Source organism: Trachypithecus francoisi, unplaced genomic scaffold, assembly GCF_009764315.1.
Source record: "Trachypithecus francoisi isolate TF-2019V2 unplaced genomic scaffold, Tfra_2.0 Lachesis_group5, whole genome shotgun sequence".
Lineage (NCBI taxonomy): Eukaryota > Metazoa > Chordata > Mammalia > Primates > Cercopithecidae > Trachypithecus > Trachypithecus francoisi.
In genome coordinates this window covers 85,791,928-85,812,493 of record NW_022681470.1, presented here as the reverse complement: position 1 = coordinate 85,812,493, position 20,566 = coordinate 85,791,928, and the positions used below count along the sequence as shown (strand labels likewise).

Sequence of the window (20,566 nt, the reverse complement as noted above, 5' to 3'; positions counted from 1 at the left end):
TTGGGTGCTGTCAAGGGGGATGAAGGTCGTCGGGACTCTGCCCAACAGAAGGCAGACCTTAGACCTGCTGATGGCCACATCCCACACAGGTACCCCCAGACTGGCAGCTCCCTGCTGCATGGCATCTTGAGGAGAGTTGGGGGCTGTGCCCACTCCGGGACCATTCCCCGGTTGGCACAAAGCACTATGTATGCTAGCAGTAGCCCTGCCCCATAGTCAGTTATATAAAGCGGGTTCAGCAGCAGGCCGAGGGAGGGGGGGATGGAGGCTGAGGTCTTCCATGGTGCCTGCTGACCCCTGCCCTGTGTGGCCCAGTTCTCACTGGCTGGGCCCAACAGGACTGCAGAGACCAAGGTCAGTGTGGGCAACCATGCTGGAAGAGCCTCTCACACAGACACAGAGAAGTGTCCACACACTCAGGAGGGGACATGGGGAGGGTATGGACTCAGGTGGTGGCCCTAGGCAGTCACCTGCACTTCCTAAAGCTGGCTGACCCACCATCTCCTGGGGGCAGTATGCCTACGTGGAAGCACTGGAGAGCCGGTGAAATAGTTAAGAGATTTTATTCTAATAGCTATAATTACAGTGCTTGTTTGTCGAAATGAAAACTGAAAACAAGTATACAAAACAGTTGATTACTAATCGTGTATTGAAAGCAGTAAGAGGTTCCACGACACCAAATAGACCAGTTCTGAGGTTTCCCCAAGATAAATTTAACAGCTCCAGCTTCTTCAGTGTTTTATCAAAATACAAAAGAAAAAAGTAGAGGTTGTCTTTTTCAATGGCAAATCGGACCCTTGCAGGCTGAGGGAGAGAAAGCTACATCACACACAGAGGTGGGGTGCTCCCAAGGGGCTGTGGGTCTAGGTGGACCGCCTGCCCGGCTTACACGCGCTCCTGCTGGTGAGGCCCCAGACATCCTGCCAAAGTGTCTGAGCGAGCACGAGGGTTGGGGACGGCGGACCCACTCTGGCCACACGGTCACCGAGGGACAGATGGGGCCCTGCGGGATCCCATAGGCTGCCTGAAGGTGGGTGGGGCGGCCTGCGGGAGAGTGGGGTGGCTATGGGCTCCCAGCCTGGCCCCTGCGAACCGTGGGAGCACAGGGACAAGCACATGGCTATGGAATGCAGGGTGACCCAAGGACAAGCGAGTTGCGGGGATCTCTACTATGACCATGCAGAATTGATCGCGGTCTGCTGCGCCACCACATGTTCCTGAGGGAACAGCTGGGCTGGTGACCGGCATCCAGGCCATAACTGCAAATCTATGCTAGGCGGGGTCTCCCTTCTGTGTGTTCAAGTGTTCTTGACTTGGATTCTTAACTATTTTAAAAAATGCACTGAGTTTGGGTTAAAAACCAACCACCAAAATGGATTTCAACACAGCTCTAAAGCCAAGGGCATGCCCAGCTCTCCCAACACAGCGACTCCTGGAGGCCAGGTGCCCATGGGCCTAAATCCCCTCTCAGCACTTAACAGTGAGTTTTCTTTTTACAATAAAAAAAGCTGAGTAATATTGCATAGGAGTACCAGAAACTGCCTCATTGGAAACAAAAACTATTTACATTAAATAAAAAGCCTGGCCGCAGGCTGCGTCTGCCACATTTACAGCACGGTGCGATGCACACGGTGACCAAACCACGGAGGCAGCTTCTGGCACTCACACCACGAGCCGCACGTTTGCCACATGAGAGTAAAGCAGAGGGCAAGAGGAGTGAGAGGGAGGGGGGTCGCATTCACTTCTGGTTCCGCAGCTGATTGGACAGCCAGTCCAGTCCTTCATAGAGCCCGTCACCGCTGGTGGCGCAGGTGGCCTGAATGTACCAGTTCCTGTGGCGTAGGGAGTGCAGCCCCAGCTTGTCTGTGATCTCAGCTGCATTCATGGCGTTGGGGAGGTCCTGGGGGAAGGAAGGGTTCGTGGGAAGGGCTGTCCCCAGGACACAGAAAGGGGCCCCACCAGCCTCCAGTAACCCCTACCACCAGGCGCCCTGGAGGAACCCATGCTGGCGCCTCACATTACCCAGGCTGGCCCGGGTGCCTACCTGCTTGTTGGCGAACACCAGGAGGACAGCATCCCGGAGCTCGTCCTCGGCCAGCATTCTCATGAGCTCCTCACGGGCCTCGTTCACGCGCTCTCTGTCATTGCTGTCCACCACGAAGATCAGGCCTGCGGGGCAGCCAGTGTCAAATGGTCATGGGAACACAGGCCCCCTGCCACATCTATGGGCATCGATGCTGCATCTATGGGCTGCCCCCCTCTCTAGAAGCAGGAGGGCCCATGGGACCAGGCCCCAGCCACTCACCTTGTGTGTTCTGGAAGTAGTGGCGCCACAGGGGCCGGATCTTGTCCTGGCCACCCACATCCCACACAGTGAAGCTGATGTTCTTATACTCCACGGTTTCCACGTTGAAGCCTGGGTGCGGGATGCAGGGTGAGGCCTTGTACCTTGGCCCAGTCCAGCCCAACCCACTCCCTACTGGCCCCCACCTCACCTATGGTGGGAATGGTGGTCACGATCTCACCCAGCTTAAGCTTGTACAGGATCGTGGTCTTCCCCGCAGCATCCAGGCCCACCATGAGGATGCGCATTTCTTTTTTGCCAAAAAGGCCCTTGAAGAGGTTGGCGAAGATGTTCCCCATATTTGTGGACAGGTGGAAGGACACTGGCCAGGGACACCTGGAGAGACAAGGTGCTCCATGTCTGGTTCTGTGCTGCCCAGCAGCAGTTGCTCAGAGCCCACCCACCCAGGGACACACCACTGCCTCACCCCACCTCCTGGAAGCCTACAGGGAAACAGCCCTGCCTCCCAAGGCCCCCAAATCCACCTCAGGATGGGGGCTGAGGGAAAACAGCTGTGTCAGAATTGAGAAGCTGTTGCCCTCACCTTGGGAAGCCATCCCCATGACGGCATGGCCAGAAAGGCTGCCTCATCCCAGCCTACGCAGGAGGGGACGCTGGCTGCCTGAGGACTGGCTTCCAGGTGCGTGCAAGGCTCCTCTACACTCCAACACAGAACTCACTCTGCTTCCCCACACTCACAAGGACCAGAGCACACAGGACCAGGCCAGACACAGCAGGCCACCTTCAGGGACACACTCCCATGAGGAAATGCCTCGATGCGGCACGCACGCCATGAGTGCCTCACGCCGCAATGGTAGGGGTTCCCTCAGCAGAACACAAATATCAGGGACAGCAATTAAGTCGACTGGCTGGCACCCACCATCAGAGCCCTGCAGAGACTCCAGCAGGAAGGGCCTCCAATGCCCAGACGCCTCTGTAAGGACACTGAAGCTGTTAGGCTTTGGCCTCACTGCCCAGCGGGCACTTTCACGAATCAGGTGATTTTATTCCCAACAGGGACTTGAGAAAAAACTGGTCACTTTCTGAAACACTGACTGCTTCTTCACTGCACCCGGAGGGGGGCTTACCCTGAGTAAAGAAGGCTTCTGCCTTCAAGAGGACATGCAAGGAGCCTGTTACCACGCCCACCCCTCATCAGACCTCCTCCACCAGGGGTTCCACATGGAGGCAGCTTTTGGCTAAATCATGGCCATGACTGTCTGCTGTGACTTTCTCATCCAGTCACCCCCGCGCACTACTTCAACGAAATGCCTCTTCTCCATTTCTCAACATTGGTGAGAGCCCACACATGCCTGCGTGTTTCAGTGGGTGTGAACTGGCCGCCCGTGGCTGATTTGACACTGCCATCATCCCAGATGAGCCGCAGAACTCCTTCAAGCTGGATCAGTGTCCTCTGGACACTTTGCTCTTGGTTTTGAACATATCACCTATTCTGAAACTTAAATGAATTCTGAAATTTATAAGGACCTTCACTGTAGTGTTCCCTTTTTGGGGACAGCCAGGTTTTCTAAGCCCAGAGGAAGACCACCACCCATGGAACACAGAAGAGCCTGAATACGTGCCCTCTCAGTCCACTCCTGCAACCACTGCCAATGAAGACACCAAAATGACACACACACCTTGAAGGGCAGAGAAAAGGGAGGAAGACCCTAGACGTGATGACTGACCAGGCAGAGAAAGCTGGACCACCTGGGACCCAAGGGATGAAGCTGGGACTGTCTAGGGCAGGAATGTCCAATCTTGGCTACCCTGGGCCACAATGGAAGAATAATTGTCTTGAACCACACACAAAATATACTAACACAACAGCTGATGAACCAAACCAAAACAACCCCCCCCACCCCCCCAAATATCAATGTTTTATTAGAAATTTGTGTTGGGTCAGGTTCAAAGCCATCCTGGGCCACATGCGGCCTAAGGGTTGGACAAGCTTGGTCTAGGGGAGCAGCTGCAGCAGGGTTTAGGCCTGCGCTGAGCCATGACAACACACTTGAGCCATGAAATTCCAGAATAATTCCTGAGAGTCCTATATGCCCCAGCAGATCCACACACAAGCAACTGGAGCTCCACCCCCACCCCCTAAAGAGACTGGCCTGTCTGCCTTTGAAAGGCCACCAACATAAGAGACCCAAATATAAAAGGAATCTGGAAGAAGGCAACCAAGACAGGAGACTGAAGACAGAAGACTATGTTAACTGAAGATATCAACTAACGGAAACCCTAAAAGAAAGAACGTATGAAATTACGGGGTGAAATTTTTCTGTGTTCCAGAGTGGGGACCCAGGGCCGAAGCACAAAGCCAAGGACCTAGATGAGACCCACTAAAGGTTCAAGGTGGGTCTCTGAAACAGTGCTTTCAAACCCTAGAACATGACCTTTAATTCTATACCCAGCCAAAGTATCCAACAAGTGTTAGGGAGAATGAAAATAACTCCCAAACCGCAGGGCCTCAGACCTCTCACGTGCTCCCTGCAAGAAGCTCCCCCAGGGATCCAGGGAGAGGATGCAAGCCCACAGCAACGTGGAGAGAGAGCAGCAGCCTAGCCAACTCCCTCGGACTGGAGCAGGAAGTGGACACCTGCAAGAATGGGGCACATCACCTACGTGTTCTTGTATTATGGGGTTGGGCAACTCTGAGCAATGGGGAAAAACTAATGACAGGTTCGCAGGAAAAACTCAAAAACATGAAATGGAATGAAAAGAGGGCCTTTTATGAGTTACTCCAGGAAAACATATGGTGTACGATACTCAGGGAGTCCTGATGTTATTACTGGGGTGTTGGAAAGCTAAGGCAAGGGTGTGTGGTGTCAAAGGCTTGTTAACTTTACAAGTTAACAAGTCTAGGAGGACTTGACTCCAGCACTGTCCACGATCCACACATGCTGGCGCTTGGGAGAATTGCAGCACACTGCAACCTCCCAGGCGCGATCTCGGCTCACTGCAACCTCCGCCTCCCAGATTCAAGAGATTCTCCTGCCTCAGCTTCTGGAGTACCTGGGACTACAGGCGCACGCCACCACGCCCAGCTAATTTTTTTTTTTATTTTTAGTAGACACGGGGTTTCACCATGTTGGTCAGCCCACCTGGGTCTCCCAAAGTGCTGGGATGACAGGAGTGAGCCACCATGCCCAGCCTTTTTTTTTTTTTTTTCTAACAGACCAAAGCATTAGAGTCCCCAGAGGAGGGAAGCAGCCCTGCAAGGGAATGGCAGAACCAGGAGGGCTGAACCTCAGGTGTCAAGACATCAGCACAGCCAGCCTAGTTTCTCCCACCCACAAGCACATCTGCGGCCCTGCTGCACACATGGGCAGAGGGTGGCTGGCACATCCTGCCTTGGCACATTCCAGCATTCCCACAGGACCCTGGACCTGCCAGCCCCTGCACCATTTACTGCTTCTGTGACAGGTGGAGACCCAACAGAGTCTCGGACGAGGGAGAAAGATCCACAGCAAACCCCGCTCTCAATTCCAGGGCCTAACTTGTGTCATGCCCAGGCCAAGTGCTGTCACCCTTTCTTCCACCAGAGTTCCCCCCACACAAGCCAAAACCCTCTTTTCAGGTTCATCGGAATTATCCTGTGGTAGCAGCAAACCCTGGCTTTCTCAGAGCCTTCCTGCTTGTACACGATGGGACCCCTCACACTATGAGAGGAAGGCTGCCCAGCAGGAGGATGCCAGGAGCCGCCAGTGGCTACTTCTCTTTCCTGACCACCCTGTGGGCTCCAACTCTGGGGAAGAAAAGTCTTTTAGGAAGAATGTTTTTTTCTTCAGTGAGGACCAGAGACCAATGGTTAAGGTGGCCTTCAGGCATTACACCAGAGAACAGGACAGTCACCTCTGGCAGCTACATTCCCTGACACCTCACTGAACGGGGTGGGGAGAAAATGCAGCTCTGTGAGTTCACATCCGTTTTGTGTCTATGAACGGATCCGACCAAAATGGTCCAGATGCACAGGGGAGCCAGCGCCTCTGTGGCCTGTACCCAGACCACCAGCCAGTACCATCCTCAGTCCCTTGCAGATCTCAGGGATGCTTTGGCATGAGTCAGGGAAGGGAACAGGCGCAGGCAGAAGGTAGATCATTTTCCCCAACCTGTCAGAGCTGGTGTATGGAACAGAATCTCTAAGTGACTTGAACTGACAAGAACCAACAAAAAGACAGAGATACCTCCAACCTCTAGCACAGGACAAACAAGCTCCAGGTCCAAGATTTTGTTCCGCTGACTGACATCCACGAATGGGGCTCACATGATGTGTGCTCTGCTTACATGGAAAGCCAGTGACATCCAGAGTTCACTTTTTGAGACAGGGCCTCACTCTGTCACCCAGGTTGGAATTCAGCGGTTCGATCATAGCCCATTGCAGCCTTGAACACCTGGGCTCAAGTGAACCTCCCACCTCAGCCTCCCAAGTAGCAGGGACTGCAGAGGCACGCCGCCACGCCTGGCTGATTTTTAATATTTTCTACAGACAGGGTCTCGCTATCCTGCCCAGGCTGGTCTTGAACTCTTGGGCTCCAGTGATCCTCCTGCCCTGACCTCCACAGTATTTAGAACTATGCGTGTGAGCCAATGCACCCCACCCAGAGTTCTTTTTTAAAAAGCTTTTATTAAAGTCAAGTTCACTGACAGATAAATTACACACATCTTTATAGTTCATAATCTCAATTTTACTATCTAATCTGAGGAAACTGAACAAAGTTGATGACTTTCCGAAGGGACTCATGTACATTATACAACATTTTAAGGATTTCTGAGGAACAGCAGCCTTTCAACAGTCATACATATAGTGTAGATGATCAATTTTGTGAAAGCCTGTGTTAATTTCCCACATGGGGATTTTCATTTTAAGAGAGTCCTTAAAATGAAATGCAATATGGCCATTTATTCTCACCTGCACAAGCTGCTGCTTGTTTACCATAGCAGCCAAATAAAGCCTGTGGTCATCAGTCTACCCACCAGCCAAATGCTCCATTTCTGTAGACCTGACATTTTTCTGCAACTGAGCACTGCATTACATTTTGTCACTATTTTACCAAAACTCATGTAAAGGGAAAACTAAATGTGCCGATAACGGTGACAGGCAGACACATCTCACAAGCCAGCACAATTGTGACACAGGTGCGAATCAAAAGGCATGATCAGAGGGGAAGACACACGACCGAGACACTCTATGGACCCAATCATGTTGAAGAGACTTGCAATCATGCAGACTGAGACAAAAGAACAGCACATACATTCTAGAACTCTCATTCTGGCCTGCATCTGAAGGTGAGTCCCACTGAATCTGCTGGGTTTTTTTTTTTTTTTACAAAAGTTTCAGGATGTTTTTAGAGGAGCTCATTAGGCATTACAACTTGATGCAGTGACCCCACAAGCCATTAGGAGACGAGGGTCCCCTCTAACACATCTGCTGTCCTCAAAGCACCTCACCAAACATAAGCCCTTCTGAAATATGCAGATGCACAGCTCTGAGCACACACCAGGTGGGCTCCTAGGGCTTCTGAGGGCAGTGTCTTATGACCCCTGACCATAGCTACAATGAGGGACTTGCGCTGGCTATGCATACAGCATCATAGCAAACGCCATCCAGTCCTTTGTGCTGCCCCTGCCCTGCTCTCTCAGTGATGGGACTCTGGTCTGTCACTGAGCACAAGGCCCTCTAGAATAAAACCCATGTTTCCTGGCCTCCCTGCAGCTGTGCAAACCCTGTGAGTCAGCTTTGTCCATGGATGCCTACACAAGGACATGGAAGGGGCAGCAGAGCCTGGGGCCTACCAGTATTTCTACTCTGGCAGGTAGGGTGCAGTTGACCTCTACCTGGTCCCCAGTGCAGTGGCTGACAGACTAGTCACTGGGAAAACCAAGACCAGAAATGCAAATCCACATTAGCCCACAACACTGAAACTCACAACACAAGCTGAGAATGAGGAACCTGCAGGGATTTAACACTGCAACGGGGAACAGTCAAGAAACACAGCATCCCTGCTGTGCAGGTGACAGATGCAGGGAGAATACTTCAACCAACCCCATCCCCAGGGCCAAAGAACCAGCAGTTTGAGGTCAGTTTGGTGCCCACAGGGGAGACCCTGTCTCCACAGGACTTCTGACCAGAACCCCAACTCCTAGGTGAGATGCCAACGCCCTGGATCATGGCCCAGCCCAATTCTGCCAGGAGCCTATGCCGTGCCTAAGGGCTCTTCCAACTTGAGGGGAGGCACTCCCAGGGGCCTGGACCCTTGTGATTCACTCTAAACAGCATGCTAAACAGCGAGTGACTGTGATGGCACAGCACCAAGTCAAGAGGGCAGGATGAGTGTCCATACCCCAACCATCTGCTAGCAGTGCGTTCCCCTGTACCTCACATGGAGGCCGCTGGTTCCAGCAATGACCAGAGGCTGAGTGCACAACGCCCATCTTGGCAAGGTCAGCGCAGACATGGCAGAGCTATCTGATGTGACAATGCTACCCTGGTTTTCAGGGGAGTGCCAAGAACCCAGGAAGAGAGGATGAAAGGGCCTCTGACCTCTGCTGGGAAGTAAATCTCATTTATTCAGCTTTGCCAGTTCACTTCCTGAACTACACACTGACCACAGACATGCTGGGCACTGAGTTACTGCCAGGCGCTGTTTGGGGTGAACATGGGCCCACCCTTGTGTGGGGCCAGGGGATCCAGCGCCCTGAAGGCCCCTTTCCACATCACTTGAAAAAAAAAAAAAAATGGGGAACTGGAACAGCACACTGCTGGTGTTGCTGTCATAAACTGGGAGAGCAAGTTGCTCCTTCCTCCAACTACTAGGAGGGGGTGGGGCCCTTGCAGCTTCTCCATACCAGGTTAAAGAAAATTAATGCAGTGGCTGCACCAGTAATTGAGCCAATGCCTAAAACTTGATTTCTGCCTTCAAGAAACTTTCATTTTTAAAATGTGGGCTGAGGAGAAACACCACACAAAGACTTGCTCTTCCAGAGGAATCAAAAGCGAAGTGCAACAATGGGAGTGGGAGCCATCACCAGGTTTCCCCCAGCTTTGGGATGAGCACTGCCTTGCCACCCCACTCCACCCCACCCTGGTCAGACATGTAAAGAGACAGGGACACCCCCAACAGGCCCTGGGAGGCCACTACCCTTGCAGGAAATCCTCGCTTCTGGATGCACTCCAGAAGGTAAGAGAAAGGCACACCGCAGGGACACACTCTGGGGACCTCCCCTCAGGTGACCTAGGTCTCACACACACACTGGCATCTGCCCTGCTCTCCAGGTGATGGTGGCCCCTACACAGCGACCCCATATTTCTCTTCAAGGCTTTAGACCCTCCTCCCAATTCCTGCCCCTTGACAGCTAGCTTTGCTGCCGAAACCCCCCACCCAAACCCAACAGGCATTCTCCACTGTGATGCGAGTAACCTCCCTCCTGCTCCCCAGGCAAGAACCCTGTCTCCAGCCTCCTCCTGCATGTTCTCAGCACACCAGTCAGCCAGGTGACCCGATGCTCTGCTCAGAGCTGCCCCACGGCTGCTTCCAGATCAGGTCCTTGCAACAGGCTGCCTTGGTCCACAACATAATGCCCACACTGTGCTCTAAATGCTGCCTCTGGCAACCCAAAAGGAAGTGGAGACAGCATCCCAGCACTCGCACAAGATGGCAGAGAACCACTGCTCTGCCCCAACTATGATGCAACGGGGAGTAAAGGAAAGTGACTTCACAACTACGCTAGAGGACCAAAGGTGGCAGCCAGAGAACCACCCTTACCAGGCTGCTCATGCACGGACACCTCCAATCTCAAGGGCAAGCTGTGTCCACGAAGCAAACACTGTAGTTTTTCCTTCTGGAAACCGAATTCTTGCTATGATTCTGAAGAGAACAATACACAATCATCTTTGATTTATAAGGTGATTCTGTTCCTGAAACTTCAGAACACCTGTTAAAACTATGCACAAAAAAGTTTTTTTTTTTCCATATTTATAACAAGTCTAGGACATAGGTCTAGGTCATCTGGGACATTAGATGACCTCCCCTACATGAAGGTCAGACAGGAAGTGTTCTTGCCACTGCCAAAGGTGCCAGTGCTGCCACCCAAAATGCCCCCCCCCCAGATTCCCCAAATCCTTTTTCTGGGGATCGTAGACCCCCTCTGAGGGCCGGTGCACACCCCAGCAGGCTTCCCACCCAGTATGCACCCTGCTCCTGGCAGGTCTCCAAACTCAGCCAGCGCATCCACCTCAGGGATTCTACCCTGATTGTCCCAGGCCACTCCGCATCTCTGCTCACATGGCACCTGTCAAATGACACTTAGCCCCTTCTGGATGGTCCTGGTATCTCCCTGCCTTCCCTCCACCAGTGTGGGTGGCTCTGTGTGGTACTCACTGTCACAGCCCCTGCCCCCATGGAGCCTCATGCTCATCAAGTAGGGCTTCCTTTGCCCAGAACAGGCCTTCCTCCCCAGCCTCCCACCCTCTTCCGCTGGGCATTGCACAAGTGACTCACTACCAAGGAGAGGAGAAAACAATGGCAAAAGAATGTTTATCAGGCCCCTAGGGCTCATAAAGATCAACTGTATACATCTGCAGATGTGCTTTCCCTAAAAATTAAGTTTGTCACAAAAAACCTATCGCGTCAACAACGAATTTCATGCTGTTTAAAAACTGTACTCATGTGTGGGTTAGTCTGAACATTCATTTGACGGTAAAAATGTGGAAAAATGGGGTTGAAGATGCTGTTAACTACTGAAGGCAAAAAAGTGTGGCAGCTCAGTGATGTTAGACACCACAAGAGGGATGCATGTTCAAAATCTGTTTTCTAAACCTGCCCCCAGGTCCTCAGCTGGTGAGAAGGTATACATTTTTTCTTTTTAAGAGCTAAGGTTCTTGCTCTGTTACTCAAGCTGGAGTGCAGTGATATGATCACAGCTCACTGCAACCTTCACCTCCTAGGCTCAAGTGATCTACTCTCCTGCCTCAGCCTCCCAAGTAGATTGCACTACACAGGTGTGAGCTACAGTGCCTGGTTAATACAAATATTTTAAGGAATATGTCACCGCCAAAATTGCCAGATGTATTCATAGTATTTTAAATATAAATCAATAAATTTGATTAGTGAGTGAGCAACTGCATTCCCATCTACAGAATGTATGAAGCACAGGCACATCTAACTGCCTGCGTTCCCAATCCTCAGGATGAGTCTAGATGATATCTAGCAATAGTCCTCTTGACCATTTGTACCTAAATCAAACCTATAAAATACTTAAAAGTTTCCCGTATAGTGTATATGGTACTGCAAAAATAACTTGCTGTATGACACAAATGGAAAGATGTCTCATATCTAGCCATGCTACCACTGGAAGTCCTTTGGAAATGAATCTTTCTAGCTTGCTGGCATCCCTTCAGGGAGTAAAAACTATTTTAATACATTCTGCCTAGAAGATTTTCAAAACACACTATTTTGAGGACACAGGAAAACCCAAACTCAGTTTCTCACTTATAACACAGGTCGCTTCTCACACCACATGAGCAGGGGTTTCTCCACACATGCCAAGTAAGCAACCAGTTCTGCGTTCTGCAGCAGACACCGGCTAGGTGTCCTTTAATTCAGTTCAATTCTGACACTGTCCACCTGGAGGCAATCACAGGCTCCAGGTTATTTTACCTGTGTTTCTGGACAACCATCTACAAATCAGGGTTCCCATAACTCCTTCCCCTTGGGTTCAATTAATTTGCTAGAGTGGCTCATAGAACTCAGAAAAACACTAAAGTTTACTGGTTTTTCATAAAGGATATTACAAACAATACAGATGGAGAGATGCATAGGGTGGGGTATGAGGGAAGAGACAGAGAGCTACCTTGCCCTCCTGGGCGTGCCACCCTCCAGGAACCTCCATGAATTCAGCTTTCTGGAAGCTCTCTGAAAGCCCAGGCAGGCCTTTTGGATATTTCCCATCAACAAGGAATTTCATGCTATTTCAGTAATGTACTTAAGTGTGGTTCAGTCTGTACATTCCTTTGTACAAATGTGGAAACACGGGGCTGTAGATGCTGTTAACTACTGAAGGCAAAAGTGTGGCTTCATGATATTGGTGTGATTGATTAAATTATTGGCTACTGGTGACCAGCTCAATCTTCAGTCCCTCTCCACTCTGGGGAAATTGGAGAGTGGGGCTGAAACCCTCTAATCCTGCCTTGGCCCCGTGACTAGCCCTACCCTGAAGTTTCGTAGGGGCTGCCCATCACTGGTCAACTCATTAGGGTACAAAAAGACATCATCAGTTTGGAAATTCCAAGTATTTTAGTAGTTGTATGGCAGGAAATGGGAGGCAGGCCAGATATGTATTTTGCAATCCACAACTATAGACTTCTAACTTCCTGAAATGTTCATGGACTGAATCAAGTCTCCCGTTCACTTCATGCTGTATACTAGCAGTGAGCCCTGGCCCTCAGGGGTGTGGGAGAACGTCTGCCTTCTAAACAGAATCATTCTCAATTGCTGTGCCTGTGAAAATCTGCCTTTTATGCTTTCCCTGTCTCTTCTCTTGATGTCATTTAGGCTTCTCCTTTTATCAGGGCCTGTAAGAAGCACCACCCTTCCCAGTCTGTTGGCTGACAACCGGCTGCAAGCCCTTGTTACCACTGTGTGAGAACCAGGAAACCAGGATTATTAGTCAAGGACATTATGGCTAATCAGCCAGCCTCACTGTCTCCTCAGCCTTGTAGATGGTTGAGTGACAGGACCCTGGGGGAGGACCTGAGAGCCTCCTGGGAACAAAAAACATCCAGGACATGTCTGTCAAGTTGCTAACAAGGTCATCTGACCCACCTGAGAATGTGAAACTACCTTCCAAGACGGTGCTGGGCACCTGCACAGCTGTAAGGCGGTAAGTGCAACTATGCCTTAGAGTTTATAACCACCACAGGAGAATACCAACCTGAGGATGAAGGCAAGTCCTGGAATCCCAACATGAAGGGGCTAAACCTTTTCCAAAAGACCACTTCAGATGCTACGGGCAGGATACCCCTACCAACCAACCACACCAATGAGGAGCAGGCACAACATAGAAAACACAAGTTCTCATAATTTAAGATCCCCACTGCAAGGCCTTTTCGTGTTTCTCTGCCAATTACCTCTGACAGTGCACTCTACTTCCTTTCACCCTCTTGAGCTTACCCAGGTGAAAGGTCAGGGGGAGAGGACAGAATGCCTATGAGAGACAGTATGGGCCCGCCAGCCCAGGTTGGCTGCAGCCTCTTGCTCAAGAGAATGGTCACAGCTCAGGAAAAAGTGTGTACAAAAGCTTGGTGAGCACGGCCTGTGAGTAAGAGCAGGTTTAAATACACCAAGGAGACATTTAATTTGAAGAATCTAGAAAGAACTGCTTCAACTCTCTGAAACCAGTCATATACTTCGCGTGTGAACTTGCACAACAGGTTTTTTTCTCTTAGTTAGGTCTACTTCTATGATCACTGCAGCAGTTGACAGTCCATATTAAATTTTACTGAAGTGAAAAATGAAAGGCCAAATCCATCTTCCTATAGTTTCAAGCCTGTCCAGTCCGTAGGGGCATATGAGCAGGTGAAGATGTCTGAATGTCCTCTCCATATTGTGCAAGAGGTACAGCGCATAGCTAGACTACATGATGTACAAAACCAGAACTGTGAGGGGCACAGAACCAGTTTTTGCTTTTCACTCACAGTCATTGTGTGACTCAGCTGTTGTCCACACCAACTATTTCAAATCTTTTCCAACTAGCAAATCTGAAAAACTGCCTGAGAGGCAACAGCATATTCCTACTGCTGCAATGATTTGGATTTATTTTCAACAAGATACACCTAAAGACAAGTGACAGATATTCTCCGGTCTACCAACATGTGAAAACGTGGACAACACACCTCTAACAATGTGGCCAATCAGATGTGTGACTAACATTTATACTACTCAATTCTTCTCAGTTTTGGACCCAGCTAATAGTACGGCATTTCAGGACCTTATGGTTCTGGCTACCTTGGTAGTGCTGGTGAAAATTCAAATTAAATGAGGACACCATCCATGTAGTCACACGTGTTAGACAATGGCTAACGCAAAAGCAGAGGGCCACAGGGGCCGCACATAACTGCACCTCGGCAACTCACACTCCTCCCAACACACTGCGGAAAACGCCAGAACCACCAGCCTTGCAACAGCCGGCGGCAAAGAAAACTGCTGACCACTAGTTCTGTAACAAGAAATACAACTGCCCACTCCAATAGGGGCAGTGGCACCAACTCTACAGCTCTCAACTAGGCGGCGACTTCGGGGACCATCCAAAGACTCCGACCTCCCTTCTTTTCCTGTCTGCGATTCCGAGCGCATTTCTGCTCAATTCCTGCAAAGCAGCAACTGGCTGCCTGGACGGAAAGGGAGAGTGCCAGGAGGTGCCGTCGGAACGGTTATCTAACACTAGGTGCGCACGGCTGTCCAGCCCCAATCTCACAAGCCGTAACCACCCAGGCTGTGCCCCGAGAGAGCGCTGGGGCCGGCCTCTGCGGCCTAGAGTCTGCGAGCAGGTCGTTCCGCAGGCAAGTTAAAGATTCACCAGCTCAAAAGAGGCCTTCTTATCTACTGCCGAGAACGTCAAGGAAACCACCCTGGAGTTAAAGCGAACATCGACCGGCCCTCTGGAAGCCACCGGAGACTTCATACTGACTCCAAATCGCGTCTCACTGGTGTGAAGGGAGGCACTCTGGGCTTCCCCGAAGGTCCACGCATTCCGTTCAGCAGACAGGGAAAGGCGAGGGGTCCTGTCCACTGCCCGCCCGCTCGCTCTCACCGCCCCTGACCCAGTGCCTTCCTCAGAGGAAACACGAACTGGATGGAGTCGGGAGGCGAAGGTGCAAGCCCCCACCACCTACGTGACCTTGACGGCGTCTTGGGGCCGCCTGAGCCTCAGTTTCCCGGTCCCCGAGGCGGCGGTCAGCCCGGATGCCGCTCGCTAGCGGCACTCGGGTGGAGGAGGCCCCACAACCCCCACCGGCCCCCGAGGCCGCTACCCCAACCCTCCACGCGCGGGCGGCCTCGGGAAACGTGAGGGGCAGAGGCGAGGGAAGCAGGAAGCCCAGGTTTCCTGGAGAAGAGCCTGGCGTCCCGGCTGACTTCCGGGCGACGGGCGGGGGCAGGGACCTGCAGAGGAGGAGAAGGGGCCGCGGGCGACTCCAGGAACCTGTGAGGGGCGCGAGGAGCTCACCGACCCGCCCGCCCTCCCAGCCCCGACTCCGGCCGGGCCCCAGCCTCAGCCCGGCCCGTCCTCGTCCGCCCCCGGCCCGGCCCTGTCGCCGCCGCCGCCGGGATCGCGGTGCCCTTCGCGAACCTTAAGTCGCCCTGAGGCCAGTCCCCAGACTCCGCCAGCTCCAACTTGTGTACGGCCCACACCGACCCGCGCCCCTCGCCCTCACCTCAGAGGCTGCTGCTCCGAGCCAGGCGTTGGTTTCGCTCCCACAAGATGGCGGCTCTGACGGCGGCCACGTCAGCGCCTACGGGCGCGGGGAACGCCGGGTAAGGGGCGGGGACGCCGGGAGCTCCGCCCACCGTGCGCCCGCGACGCAGGCGCGCTGGCTCCAGAAGGGCTGCAGGGGGCGGGGCCGGGGACACCCCGCCCCGGGCCGCGGTCCTAGCTCGCGCGCGCCCTAGAGGCGCGCACCCGTCTGCGCCTGCGCCTGTGAGTCTTCCGAAAAGACCTTGTGGCTCCCACACGCCTGTTTGGTAGATTCGGAGACTGAGGCCCGCGCGGCTGCTGCAGCAACTGGAGCGGCGGGGCCGGGTTGCCACCCTCCTCCTCCCCGACCCGGCAGTCACCGCGAGCCCTCGGGGACCGCATGAGGACTGGGGTGCGAGGCGCCCCTTCGCCGAGATTGGGGTCCCTGGCTCCCAGGCTGCGCGGGTCCGTGTGCCCCGGCCCTGTGGAAACCTGTGGCACTCGCGGGGCCGCGGCGGAAGGTCCGAAGGAGGGAGGCCTGCTGTGTCCCCGCACTGGCCTCGGTGCCCCGGCGGCCGCAGTGACTCGCGCGGACTCATGCCGGGGAGTTGGCTACAGATGAAGCAAAGGAGGAGGTGGCCTGGGAACCCCAGGGGGAGTCCGGGGCTGTGGGGGTGGGGCCCAGAATTGGGGACGGGTGCCCAGAAGGGAGGTCACAGCGGTCTCTAATGAGTTGGCCTTTCAGCTGAGATCCAGTTGAGGCGGAGGAGACCCCGCTCCCAGGAAGCCCTCCTGGATTGGTCAGAAGGGAACAGAGGACTGGCTCTGCCCACCACCCTCAGTTCTTCTTGCCTCTTCCCTTGTGCAACTGTGAGGGATTGGGCTTGTGGGAGAGTGTCCGTGCAGCACAGTTCTCTGGGTATTCTGGAAGTCGGGAATCAACCTGATTTGTCCAGGGGGAGGCCCGGGGACAGGGCCTAAGGGGTGGGGTCACTGGGCCTGGCCCAGGCCTCCTGCGCCCCTTTGCTGCCGCCATCACCTACCTTGCTTGCCCCTTGGGCAGGGCGTCCTCACTGCCTCTGCAGGCTGCGATGGTCGGAGTTCTCCCCCAGGGCTGCACCTGCGGTGGCTTCGAAGAACCCCAGAAGTGGTGACCCTCCTGCCCCCAAATTCAGTCCCATTTTCTGCCTGGGGCTCCCGTCTGAAATCTCACTTCTGTGAAGCTGCGGCAGGTTGTCTGTTTAGGGGAAGGAGGTCTCCCTCCCACCCTACAGGCATCTCAGGTACTCTTGGAAAGCCCCAGGGAGGGGTGTGGATGCTTGTGGAGCCTTTTGATTGTGCTGCCTCTCCCCGCTCAGCCAGAACTGGGCCATGTGCGGACATTTCATGGGGGATACATGTAGTTATGGCCACTTTAGGGCTGAAGGGACCTGGCTTTCGTTCTCTGATGGCAGAGCGTGGCCAGGGGTGGCTCCAGTGTCACTGAGTGGGTATTGTGTGGGAACTAGAGCCTGCTTCCCCTTCCTTTAAAATACTCTATTTTTTTTTTTTCTTTTTTTGAGATGGAATCTTGCTCTGTCGCCCATACTGGAGTGCAGTGACACAATCTTGGCTCACTGCAATCTTCGCCTCCTGGGTTCAAGCAATTCTGCTGCCTCAGCCTCCCAAGTATCTGAGATTACAGGCGCCTGCCCCTATGCCCAGCTAATTTTTGTATTTTTAGTGGAGACAAGGTTTCATTATGTTGGCCATGGCTGGTCTCGAACTCCTGATCTCAGGTGATCCACCCGCCTTGGCCTCCCAAAGTGCTGGGAATACAGGTGTGAGCCACCATGCCTGGCCCCTTTAAAATATTTTATTTCAAATGTGAAAAAATGCAGACAGGAAAGAGTGTATGTCAGATACATGCACAGTTTAAAAAGTAATGGATTTCTGTATAAACAGCCCTAGGGTTAAGAAATGTACCTTCCCCAGCCTGGGCAACATAATGAGACCCCATCTCTACAAAAATTTTACAAAGATAGCCAGGTATGGTGACACATACCTGTAGTTCCAGCTACTTGGGAGGCTGAGGTGGGAGGATCACTTGGGCCCAGAAGTTCAAGGTTACAGTGACCTAGGACTCTGCCGCTGCACTCCAGCCTGAGTGGCAGAGTGAGACCCTGTCTGAAAATAATAATACTTTTTTAAAAAGTCCCTTTCCACTGATTCTGTGCTCCTTGTTTGGCCTCCCCACCACCACCAGGACAAAAGTGATGTCTTCAAGCCAGACAGGTACAGGGGAGCCTGGGTAGTCACACCCAGATTTCTGTCCCTGGAAACAGACCCACTAGGGAGCTAAGAAGTGTCAGGCAGTGAGTTCCTGGGGAAATTGAGGCCCTGGTGCTCTCCCAACACTGCCTAGGGAGTAGGGATCCCTTTCTCTCTACTCTGAGGTCCCTGGGATCAGATGAGGTTTAGCCAAGAGGGGTGGGATGAGCTGGCTAGAGGGAGGGGATTGGGGGCCAGGCTGGACAGGGACCCTCCAGCCTTCATGGCTGCCTCCACTGTCAATCTCAAAGATGCCAGCTCAGGTGGGGCTGGGCTTCTCTCTTCTGGGGGTGGCTGCACCTGAGAACCAGGTCAGAGACATGGATGCCAAACAACAGAACGGGCTGGCCTCCTAGGAATGCGGCTAGAGGGACAGATGAGCTGTCTGGAGCAAAGAAGCAGGAATACCCATGTTGGAGACCTAGTAGGCAGCCATTGTGGCTAGGTGAAGGGGACCCCAGCCCACCTCAGGCCTGGCAGGCACTTTGGTCAACCTCTGAGTGCAGGGCTATGAAGTGTGCGGCATTTGAGCCAGGTCACAGATGTTCAGAGAGGTCTCACATGTACCTGATGTCACCCAGCTAGGATGAAACCCCTCTGAAGCTTGACTACTCCATGCCCAAGTCGGCTTATTGCCAACACCTTTACTCTTTCCCCAGCCCTGCCCTCCCTCTTGGGGAACAAGCGCTTTGGTGCCTCTGCAGACTGCAATGTTATCTTGGATTCCTCCAGTGATGGGCAGCTCACTACTACACCAGGCATCCCAAGACAGAGTTCTCCTCTGTGGATTTCCTGCCCCACTCTGTCTCCCACATGGTTGCTCTGCCGGCTCTCTCTGTTGGGAGACTATAGATGAGCTAAAGCTGGAGAATCACACTGCAAGATGCCAGGGCATTCTGTGGGGTGGCACTGCCTCCACCAGAATCAGTACTTTCTCCTCACACTCAGGGCTTAGTCCAAGCACTCAACTTCTAAGACCTGTGGCAGGAAGAATTCATACCCTTAAAGACTTCTCTGGGGGGTGAGGTGGGGATAGGACCTTGCTGTCCCCTCTGCCTGGCCCTATTTCCTTCTCCCCCAGACCCCTACCCAAAGCCTCCCCTCTGACTGATCTCACTACAGGACCTGGAGCATGCCACAGGAGTTATTATGGCTGTTCTGACTGCATGGGCCCTGGGAGAGGCCCCCACCTCCCAGCTCAGGGTGGCCCTGCCCTGCCTTCTGAGCCTGGGCTGGGGTCTGGGGTCATTCGGGAAGCTGGTGGCCAGTGGTGGGGGTTCCAGGGGCTTGCCTGCACTACACAGTGGCTTAGGAAATTACAGTTGAGTCCCGTGAACTCCAGGGAGTTAGCTCATATTCCTCTGACTTCTGGTCCTTTTGAAGCATCGCCTGTTTCCCCTAATACTCCGGCCTCAGTTTCCCCATCTCATGCCAGCCCTCCAAACCTCAGATGAAAGCCTAGAGCTGCACATGCCCCTCCTCTGGACTAGCTCTCGGGGGACCTTGTTTTCCCAGGCAGGCTGGCTTCTCAGGGCAAGGACTGTTTTCTGTCTGGTTCCAGCCTCTTGTCATGCCTAGGTGGACAAATGGGGAGCCAGTGAGGTGAGCAGTCTGGGGAGGGGTTGCAGAAAAGCACATCTTGGCTCTTCTTAACCTCTGAGTGACATTTAGCATTTCCTCGCATCTCGAATGCAAGCAGCATTCCCAAAAAGCAGTATTAGCAGTACCTGTGGTTTTTGTTGCTGAAATATCAGAACTTTTCATCTCAGAGCTGTTGCATGAAATCTGTAAAGATTTTTTTCTCTTTTTTATTTTTAAAGACAAGGTATTGCTTTGTTGCTTGGGCTGGTCTTGAACTCCTGGGAAAGTGACCCTCCTAACCCAGCCTCCCAAAGTGCTGGCAGTACAGGGGGGTACTACCACGCCTGGCTGGAAATATTGTTTAAACTCCCTGATCAACTGAAGTGACAGAGGTGGCCTGGTTTTACCATTTCAGGTGCTAACAACAAAAGAAGTTCTGACTCTGGGTACACGTACTGATCCACTCCTCCCATCAGGATAACAAAATACATGGCATCCCCAAAGTGACATACCACAAGTCTTAAAGCGTCTGATGGCGCCATTTCTCCAGTCCCGTTCATCACTTATCTTAAGCATTGGTCAAACCCCACTTGGCTAGAGTGGTGCCTGCCTGCACACATGAGCCTTCTCCCTGTCCTGGACTCAGATAGTGGCCCTGACTGTGGGCCTCTGCCTACTTTCAGACACTCCCTTCTGCCCGTGGGACTTCGGCAAGTTGTCTGCCTGCCAACTCTCCACCCTAATACCTTGCCTTCCTTCCCTCCTTCCCTCCCCCCCTCCCTCCTTCTGTCACCCCAGATGGAGTAGAGTGGCATGATAATGGCTATTTGAGCCTTGAGACCCCGGCGGGGGGGGATCCTGGGGGAGAGGGATCTTTCC

General features: G+C 52.9%; 1 protein-coding gene across 2 annotated transcripts; it reads right to left on the bottom strand.

Annotated features, from left to right (window-relative positions):
* Window positions 1-546: 546 nt before the first annotated feature.
* On the bottom strand, window positions 547-15,917 carry ARF1 (ADP ribosylation factor 1). 2 transcript variants are annotated; one of them, XM_033199118.1, is made up of 5 exons: window positions 15,777-15,917; window positions 2,496-2,680; window positions 2,306-2,416; window positions 2,045-2,169; window positions 547-1,900 (listed from the first exon to the last, which is right to left on the bottom strand). In XM_033199118.1, the coding sequence occupies exons 2-5, from the start codon at window positions 2,641-2,643 to the stop codon at window positions 1,739-1,741; spliced, it is 546 nt and encodes a 181-aa protein (XP_033055009.1). In that variant the 5' UTR covers window positions 2,644-2,680; window positions 15,777-15,917; the 3' UTR covers window positions 547-1,738. The 2 variants fall into 2 exon arrangements, with proteins under 2 accessions (XP_033055009.1, XP_033055008.1); XM_033199117.1 differs by lacking the exon at window positions 15,777-15,917 and adding an exon at window positions 15,032-15,455.
* Window positions 15,918-20,566: the final 4,649 nt, after the last annotated feature.